The 9680-nt window shown below is 52.3% G+C and overlaps 3 protein-coding genes across 3 annotated transcripts; 2 read left to right on the top strand and 1 right to left on the bottom strand.

The window, feature by feature from the left end:
- Positions 1-529: 529 nt before the first annotated feature.
- On the bottom strand, positions 530-1948 carry KD926_009624 (survival factor 1 family protein; the record flags this gene model as incomplete). Its single annotated transcript, XM_053095567.1, has 5 exons — positions 530-628; positions 686-1062; positions 1133-1557; positions 1636-1851; positions 1929-1948. The coding sequence occupies 5 exons, from the start codon at positions 1946-1948 to the stop codon at positions 530-532; spliced, it is 1137 nt and encodes a 378-aa protein (XP_052960191.1).
- Positions 1949-2422: 474 nt separating this feature from the next.
- On the top strand, positions 2423-2946 carry KD926_009623 (mitochondrial 54S ribosomal protein uL11m; the record flags this gene model as incomplete). Its single annotated transcript, XM_053095557.1, has 2 exons — positions 2423-2551; positions 2614-2946. The coding sequence occupies 2 exons, from the start codon at positions 2423-2425 to the stop codon at positions 2944-2946; spliced, it is 462 nt and encodes a 153-aa protein (XP_052960190.1).
- A 3024-nt stretch (positions 2947-5970) lies between these two features.
- Positions 5971-8666, top strand: KD926_009622 (putative protein kinase; the record flags this gene model as incomplete). Its single annotated transcript, XM_053095546.1, has 3 exons — positions 5971-6342; positions 6441-7818; positions 7876-8666. The coding sequence occupies 3 exons, from the start codon at positions 5971-5973 to the stop codon at positions 8664-8666; spliced, it is 2541 nt and encodes an 846-aa protein (XP_052960189.1).
- Positions 8667-9680: the final 1014 nt, after the last annotated feature.

Genomic DNA, 9680 nt, shown 5'->3' with positions numbered 1-9680 from the left:
GAGGAGCATATGAGGAGTGATCTACTTCTGTCGGCGCTTGGGAATGAAGAAGGGCTGCGCCTTGGAGATCCTTTTTGGAACCATTGCAGTCGCCAGGGATAATATTCGAAGATAGATAGAAAGAGTGTTGGGAAACTATGGGTTGTTTGTTTCTTTCTTGGGAATTTAGAGTGAGCGAGGAGAAGAATATTGAGGGACTGATAGCATGGTTTCATTTGAGAAATGCAAAGTGCAGAGTGGCTGGTGTTAGTCAATCGAGTAGCGATGACTGCTGAAAGTGAATGGTGACCAGCCACAGGTGAAAGAACACCAACACAAAGCGATGTATGAGTGAAGTGCGAGAAAATTCGAAGTGTATGTAGTGTATTCAATAAATGACATTATTTCTTATGTTTGTAAATTATTAAAGGTCAAGGTCTGCGTTGCATATGAATGATGAGAGAAAAGGAAATATATCGAAGATCTCAAAAGAAAAAGAAAACGCCATGGACAAGTCCTCGAAAATCGTGGTCTATGTACGTCGAATCATTCAGGAGATGAAGGTGGCCTCGGCGAACAGGGTTCCCTCCTCGGCAACCTCATCATCGCCAATATTCAGCTTGAGGGTGAGTTTCTCTTGCGGCGAATACTATTGATTCATTAGCATGGATGGCTCGGTGAAGATGTGGTGTGGGTGGAGCCTTACCTGGAAGATATACGGTCGCGCTCCGGCGACACTTCCTGCAATGGACTTGATGAAGCCGGGAACCTCGGCCATCACGTCGATACGGTCCAGTCTCTTACCGACCGCGCCCTCCAAATGGGCGGAAACCTCCTTGCCGTCCTTGGACTTGCCATCCCACACCCACTTGATGGATTTGGGTTCAGGCCATTCGCTCTCGGGGTCCTGAGTGACCTCGGTGTGGGTCGCTGAGTTGTCGACGCCGGCGTAGACGATCTCCCCGTCTTTGAGAATGGCACCAACATTGACCACGGTCGATCCGTACGACGGCGGCGTGGTGTATTCCATCATGACGGCGGTGTACGAGGGAGTCTGGAAGTTGACAAAGTTCCAGCGGGAAGCTGTTCCAGGGTTAGAGCTATCCAGCTCGGGCAGGTAGTGATGTTGTTTTGATTTTTGGAGGCTGCTTACCAGCATGGTGAGGCTTCATGCCCTGAAGACCCTGGATGAACATGCCCCGGCCTTTCATGTCGTGGGTTTGCTCCTTGGTGGTAATGGTTCCCTCAACGTTGCAGCGAGGCCAGAAAGCGTGGCGCATAGAGCCCCAAGGGTTCGCTGGGTCCGTGCCAAAGTAGGAAGTACCGTCCTTGCCGATCACGAGGCCCGGGGTGTTGCGGGTGAACGTAATGTTGACCAAGCAGTCTTCGTTCACGGCAGACTTGAGGGTGTAAGCATCACCTTCCTCGCTGAGAGTCAGGGAAATGTTGTCGCCCCAGAAGGCAAGCATGCTCTCGTCGAACATGAAGTTGGACAAGGGATCGGAGTACCAGCCGTGAGGGCCATCTCCCTTGACATTAAAGATCTTGCAGTTGAACTGTGCGGTCGTATGGATGCCTCTGCAACGAGCAATCCATGTTAGATAAAGCGAATTTCCGGAGTGATGATAGAAGGGCCTGCAAGCGGAAGGCACTCACACGATGTTGCTGTAAATGATCTGGACGAAGACCAGGGTGCCGTTGTCGGCCATGATGTAGAAAGTCTGAGTTTCGACATTGGTGTACTGGTACGCCCGCCAGCGCAGATCGTTCTTGGTGAGCTCGGTATAGGGGACCTCTTGCGCCTGTTTGGCGACGGACTGGATGGCATCGGGTCCATAGATCGGTTCTTGCGTACCGGCGACGCTTGCGAGACTAAATGCGTGAGGGCATCAGTTAGCACGATTGAATTTCCGGGCATAGACACAACAACAAATCAGGGAAAATCGTACGTCGATTTGAGCCAATTCATGACGGGCAAATAAGACAGGTTGTGGTGGTTGATGAAAACAGGAGAAAATCGTAAAAGGAAAGGGAAAGGAAATCGATAGCGCGTGGGGTCACGGGGGGATCGCTCGGAAGTACTGGAGAAGGCGAGAGGACGAGGGAGGGCCGAAGCAAGCTTGGTGTCGAACAAACAACCACGACAGGAGCGTCAAAAAAAGAACCGTGGCGATCGGGCGATATGGATGAGCTCAGCAACAGCGGTCGAGAGCAGCAGCAGCAGAACAGTAGCGAGGGTGAAGCCGTCGGAAGGAAGAATGACGTCCGCCAGCAGCTCGATTCGCTTGCCCGACGCGGCAAGTAACTCCGTCCCCGTGCGCCTTTCCCGATCCAGTTCGGCCCGTGCAAAAACACCTTCCGCTCTTCTCTTCTCCCAATAGGTACTCTTCTATATTATTATTATATCCCTCTTTCATAACCAATTCCCACTCCGCATTCCACAATGGCGAAGAAGGCGTTGGCCAAGGATCAGATCGTCAAGCTCATCGTGGGCGCCGGTCAGGCCAGCCCCAGTCCCCCGGTCGGTCCGGCCCTGGGTAGTAAAGGTGTGAAGAGTATGGACTTTTGCAAGGTGAGGTTGAACGGAACGCATGGAAACAAGAGAACACCCTTGCTCATTGCGAATTGGAATAGGAATTCAATGCCCGTACTGCCCATATCAATGCCGGCGTTCCGATTCCTGCGCGCGTCACCGTCCGTCCCGATCGCTCTTTTACGTTCGACCTCCGCACGCCGACCACCACCTGGCTGTTGCTACAAGCTGCCAATGTGGAGCCTCGAAAGAACCGCATCCGCGGCGCCATGAACCCCGGCCATGAGACCGTGGGCAATATCTCGCTGAAACATGTGTACGAGATTGCCACTATCAAGCAATCGGAGACGAGGTTGTCGGGATTGAGTCTGGAGGGACTGTGCAAGAGCATTCTTGCCCAGGCCAAGTCCATTGGCATCAAGGTTGTGGAATAGGGCAGTGCAGCCCACGGCGAATTGGGGTACCGAATCCGAGTGTAATATGTATATGAGTCCGACTACTCTTGCACGGCTGCAACAGCCTACAGTCCTGGAGTCACGACAATGGCGTTTAGGGATGGTTCTGTCATCAATTGTATTATAGGGAATTGCATGTGATATAGAAAGCGTTTACAAAATACCCGCAGCTTCTGCTTGACGTGGATCACTGCTTTCTTGTCTGCCATCAGGACTGAGTTTCCATTTCCTAGTTGGTAGATGAAACCGAGTATCGAGTACGCCGCATGCACTGCTCCGTGCGCATATATCATCTCGATCCTTAATCACGGGGCATTCAGGGTCTAGAATGATTAGTCACGAAGGGAGAAAGGGGCCGTGACGGGGACGGGGCTGAATATCATTCAGGGACCAAGGCAGGGGGGAAATGATGACGAGGCAGAAGCATAAACATAAACGGAAGGGGGGAATTAAAACTGGATCCAATATTGAGCCGCTCGGGATCATCCGTCCCCAGTCCAAGGGGCATTTTCCAGGGAGACTGATCAATAGCAGATCTGTTCCATGCCGGGGACCATCGTTGGCAGGGGACGGTCAACGCAGTCATGGCATGCGCATGTACGGAGCTACGTAACCTTTGTACTGTACACCGTAGTATGTCTGGGACGTGAAGGCCTGGATGAACGTTTTGTGCACCTCTGAGACCCGAGGACCCCAGCTGCTTGTCGACGATGAGACCCATTTACTTGGCGAGTATGAGGGCTATTCATCTCCACGCAATCCTTCAATAATTGCGAGCTTGGCGGCAGAGTGTCTCACGGGAGCGGTGCCCACATTCTCGTAGGTCCGAGACCGAGGGATTTGAGAATTTGAGAGCAGACCGGAGCGAGGTGAAGTTGCCGGAGTGGCCATCAGGATAGTCTTGTCTGTCAACAGGGAATGTGAATAGACTCTGCCTATCGCTGTACTCGGAGAGAAGGTGAACTGGCAAAGGGAGGCAGCTCCTCACAAGGAATGGCAGATCTCCAGACTAGCCGGATGCGGCCTAGCGAGCTCGATCACGGGCGATTCCCAAAGCGGCAGGCCATTCGGGGGAGGTTCTCCACTCCCCACCCGAAATGTCATCATGACCTGGACTCTTTTTCGTCGTGTTTCTGCATCTTCATTGTCTTTTATCATCATCGCGATCAAGATTAGGAAAAATGAGTGCTAGCATTGACTTGGCGAGCAAGGTCTTGTCTTGTCCATGCCTGAAGTATGACTCCGAATTGCCGAATATCGCGTCCAATGACGAATGAATCAGGCGGGTGGGCGCCGATGACCATCCCCTCTGCATCATGATGCATGCGCCAAAGGTAGTCCAGAAGAATCTAGCGGCCCTGCTGGTCGGGAAGCCATCGCTCCGAGAATCTGGAGGGTCGTCTGCCAATCCTGTTCGCGGATGGATGGACTCGCACGGCTCGACGGCACCGGTAACCTATTCCCTGCTGATAAACGCACTCGTGCTGAGTAGTCATAGTCACGTCCCCTTTGGATAGTCCTCTTCTTCCATCAGACATTCCTTCGCATGCATGGAACAACCCGGTTCGAAGGCGCCAAGCATGGAGAGAGGGAAGTTTAGTCACGCAGTCTCCAGCAGTCTATCCCCGTACCCTACAGGGACTTTATAGGAAAACAGGAAGTACAGTATAGAGTACAGTGGTACAGTGTAGTACTACCTACTCCGCACTATCCAGAAGGGACCGATGGAGACAACCGTAGGACTTTCTCCGAAGGGTTCCGAGCACATCGATCAGCTCCAATCTCAGTCTTTCCCTCGAGCACAAGGAAGTTTAACTGGTGACGGAGTTGGTAAAGTATTGACTAAAGTCGTTACTGAAGGAGGGGGACATTCTTCCGGACTGGTCAGACATTATTAATATTTATTCAATAATAATGATAACTAATGATAATGGGGTCCCTCCTTTCTTGGCCGCCCGTGAAATTTCCTTTATGAGATCAAAGAGGAGAACCAAAAAAAAAAGGCTCTGTCTGAATAATGCAGCTAACTATTGTTCTGAAAAGATGAAAGACGGGCAACGCCTGGTCATACTCATAGTTTACTATTTCATACTTCATACTTGCATAGGCTCCTCCTTTAGACCCTTCCCCCCCTCCCTTCTCCAGGCTCCATTCGAGACCCCCATATAGTCTTAGTATCTTAGTTGTAGCAAGGTGCAGCAGTAATTCTAGCCCTATCAGAATGACGACGGTCCAGCCCAAGCCCACCGTGGAACCGCTGGAGTGACTAGTCTTAATCCTCCTCCGTGGCCGCCCGTTTCCTTTCTCCATCCATCCCGCCGCTCTTGCTTTCTCTTTCTCCCTCTTCCTCGCTCTGTCGCTCTCCTCTCTTCCTTTCTCCTACTACTCCGTACTAACTACGTAGTAGGTTGTTTGGCCTACTTACTGCCTTAGTCGAGTGGACCTCCCCTCCCTCTTCTTATCTTACTCTTACTCTGCTTCTTTCTTTCCCCTCTCCCCTCCCCCCCAAGAGTCGACTCTCTTCAACTCTCTCGTAATCTATTTTTTGCTTTCTTCTTCTCTGATTTCTCCTCTTCCTCCTCTTTTCCTTCATTCCATACTTCTTCCGTTGCCCTTTTGATATTTTTGGATGGCCCCAAATCCCGACCGTCTCTTAACATACTACCTGCCTGTGGAAGCTCCGTGAGTAACGACGACCAACGCCGGCCCTCCGTCTTGCATACGAAATTCCTCCGCGCATTTCCATTTCGTCCCACGAGGTTGTTCCCGGCTGCAGCTTCCAAGCAGCCACCCTTTCGACGTCACCAATCTTCCAAAACTCAATCACCTCCGGCCATTTGGCAATCCTCGCCCTGACCACTCTCGTGGAATACGTTCCGATCTTTCTTCTCGTTCCTTGTTTTTGTTGTCGGTCTCGCCAACCAGGTTGTGGAGGGGTATGCGTCCCGCAACGTGGTTTTGATGAGTATGACGTCTGAAACGACCGGTTCTGCCCACGCAAAGATGGATTCTGGTGTGCCACGCTCTGCCGCCTCGAAACGTACTCATGCTCTAACGCACTTCTCTCCTTCAGGATCTTACCCTACCAACAACCCCGCCCAAATGCCTACTCAACCGGGCACGGATTCTTCCGACCAGGACAACAAGTCCAAGACGCAGCTGCCGAGTCAGGTTCGGTTTTCGTCGGTAACCGAAGAAATCGAGCCTTCGGATCCATCGGCATCTGCTCAGCCCGCTGGGAACCAGCCCGCCGACAGTCAAAAACAGCAGAATGAGGAATTACGGTCGCTAGCTGCCAGTCTCCAGCGGTCTCAACTGCAAGAATCGCGACTGGGGAAGTTCTCATTTGACCCAGTTTCTCTCCCGTCCTCAAGAGTATGTTTTCACCCACGTTGCGAAACGACCGTCACTCGTTCCGCCCCCGCACTTCTTGTCAGATATGAAGCTAACCCCCTTGTTCGCTTTTCCGATAGGTTGCATCCCGAGAATCGAGCGATCGCAGCGCGCGAGAACCCAATGGATCCGGTTTGCCGTCTCCCCATGCCTCTCCACCGGTGTCAACGATGCAATCTCCGCCTCTTACCCCCGCAGCCACCCACTCTCGTGAACCCAAAACTAATGACACTGCTTCGACGTCGAACGCGACAGACCGAGGACTTGCTCCGCACTCTACTGCGATGACTCCGGAGACTTCCCCGCCTACGAGCGCGTCCGCGAGAAGCAAGGCTCCTCAGAGCGCGCCGACATCGCGGCCCGGTTCCACCGAACAATTGTCGAAACAAGGCAATGTATCGCAGACGTCATCCCACCCTTTGAATGCGTCCAAGCATCGTGCGCAGTTTTACGTCGGCCCCGAAGGTGGCTCTCAGGAAGAAAGCCCTCCAGTCACCCCGCGAGATTCTGAAAGTTTCACGCCGCCGGGCGCCATCACGCCCGTTGGGGAACCGAACGATCCCTATGCCCGCAGCAAGCGACCGCCGCAATCCAAGAATCTCGGCCAACTTGACCAGCGATTCATCTTCGGAGGCCGGGACCTGAGGCGTCGAGGACAGAATTCGGCAACGTTCCCCCTCCCTCGCCCCGGAACGCCGCGATCGGCCAGCGCCAGCGACCTGAAGGCCAGTGAGAAGCGCAGTGGCTTCTTTAGCAGCAAGAAGGACGCGCGCCAGCAGGAGCCGGAAGGCAAGCCCCATGGTCACATGGCGGAGCTGAAGCGGTTTTTCAAAATGGGCCACAAACACAAGCGGAACGATTCTCCCTCCTCGCTTCCCAAGAGATCGAGTCGCGGCTCCGGAAAGAACACACCGTACCAGATGGCCCCGGACAACGTGCCCTTTGCCGATGACCATGGACTCAACTCTAAATACGGCAAACTCGGGAAGGTCCTTGGGTCCGGGGCGGGCGGCTCCGTGCGGCTACTTAAACGGAACAGCGACGGCGTGACTTTCGCCGTGAAGCAATTCAGAGAGCGCCACTCGTGGGAGACATTGAAGGAATATTCGAAAAAGGTGACCGCAGAGTTTTGCATTGGGTCAACTCTCCACCACGGTAACATCATCGAGACGCTCGATATTATACAAGAAGGAAATCATTGGTATGAGGTCATGGAGTACGCTCCGTTTGACTTGTTTGCCATTGTCATGACCGGGAAAATGGTAAAGGACGAAGTGGCATGCGCCTTCAAGCAGATCCTGAGCGGTGTGGCCTATCTACACGGCATGGGTCTGGCTCACCGTGACCTGAAACTAGATAACGTGGTTGTCAACGAACACGGTATCATGAAGCTCATTGATTTTGGAAGCGCCGTTGTTTTCCGGTATCCCTTCGAGAACGATATTGTTTCTGCATCCGGTAAGTAACCCATGTCTTTTGGAGAAAAGGGGGATTCTGAGCTTACGCAAACTTCAGGTATTGTTGGTTCCGATCCATATCTCGCCCCCGAAGTATACGACGAGAAGAAATATGACCCTCGCCCCACGGATATTTGGTCCCTGGCTATCATTTTCTGCTGCATGACTTTGCGTCGATTCCCATGGAAACAACCTCGCGTTAGTGACAATTCCTACCGGCTCTTTGTCTCCACGCCAACTCCGGGCACTCCGGTTCCGGACGCGGATCCAAGGCGCCATCGGATTTCCCGATCGACCCCCGATCTCCCCTCGTCTGCCCGCGATAACCAACCATCGCAAACCGCCGAAAACAAAAACTCGGAGAAGAAGCCCGCAGCGCCTGAGCAACAGAATGGGCAGCAGGAGTCGTCGAAAGAACAGGTCAAATCCCAATCAAGCTCTCATGAAGACAACAACTGTCCTGAAAGCCCGCAGGACGACAAGAGCATAAAGACCACTTCGAAAGAGAAGAACGGCGCTTCTCATAATAAGCCCACGCGCACAACAAGCAAAGAGGCCCCTCCGCTTCCCGCGTCGGCCCAGTCCTCGGGCCAACGCCAGGAAGTTATCAAGGGTCCTTGGCGGCTTTTACGACTTCTACCGCGTGAGAGCCGGTACATCATTGGTCGTATGCTCAAGGTGAGTGTGAAGGATCGTGCAAGCCTCGATGATGTCTTGACCGATGAATGGGTTCGAAACATCAAGGCATGCCAGCAAGAAGTATCCGGCGAAGTGATCAAAGCTCCCGGTCACACCCACATTCTCGAACCTCCTTCTTCCAGCGTCCCCGTGGCCAGCAAGGCCAAATAATCGGGCTAATCGCGGTCCTGTCTATAATTCTACGTGCGATGTCCAGACTCTGAGATATTTGTATTGGCTTCAGCCCTTCTTTTTGGGAGTGCCTTGGGCTGTTAATATAATCATTGCTCCTTTTTCCTTTGATTCCCTTTGGATGCAGGGCTTCTCTCATTAAACTAGCTCTCTGTTCAGCATCATGAACATCTTGCCTTTTGTTATCTTCTCTCTCGTTTCGCCATCTTCTTACTTCCAGTGAATCTCGACCCCTCAATTCGAGTACCCCTTTTCTTTCTTCCCTTCGTGTGCGCTACTTACTTTTATAGTACGGTGAAGAAGTAGTGACACTTGTCTAACAACACTTCTTTGCCTTTTCTTTTTGTCCCTCTTTGTTTTTAATATGGGCGTTGTGGTCACTGTTTCACGGGAAGGGGCTGCGCAGACGGATCCACCCTTTCCCCCTCGCGATTAGAGGGTTGGCTACTAGATTTCTATCGATTATTGGACCCTCGTATTTCCCTTTTATCTTTTTATTCAACCAACGTGTGGGGTCTTTTCTTGTCTTTTCCTTTCTGTCGGTATTGTGTGTCAAGGCCAGCTTTGTACGGTGTGGCCATTTTCTACATTTGCTTCTGATTGTATTCAGCTTTAGTAGGTAGCTTGGTAGATATTATAAACCCATGGACAAATGAACAAGCATACGATGTGCTCCGTAACTCGTAAACTTCCTTGGAGGAAGACTGACGTAAGGCGCCGATGCGGAGATAGCGGAGTTTGGGGGCCGCAGCGATAATCGGAATCCATCAAAAAAGCTGCCCTGGCGACCTCTGCGCTTTTTTGGCGACTCGGTCACTCCATCCCCACTTCCTCCTCCGAGCTTCCTCCACTTCCTGTCATATCAATTCCGGGCTGGTCCTCCCCTGGTACATTCCTATATACATACGGGCACAAATCCAAGAGGCTGGTCATCTGCTGGAATGTTTATTCGGTAGATACGTCATTGTCACACTCCCTACAACCTCGCCTACC

The sequence above is a fragment of the Aspergillus affinis genome (genome assembly GCF_023601865.1).
Source record: "Aspergillus affinis strain CMG 70 chromosome Unknown NODE_6_length_556011_cov_87_064024, whole genome shotgun sequence".
Classification (NCBI taxonomy): domain Eukaryota; kingdom Fungi; phylum Ascomycota; class Eurotiomycetes; order Eurotiales; family Aspergillaceae; genus Aspergillus; species Aspergillus affinis.
The sequence above is the reverse complement of the archived record's forward strand: the minus strand, read 5'-3'. Positions and strand labels throughout refer to the sequence as shown.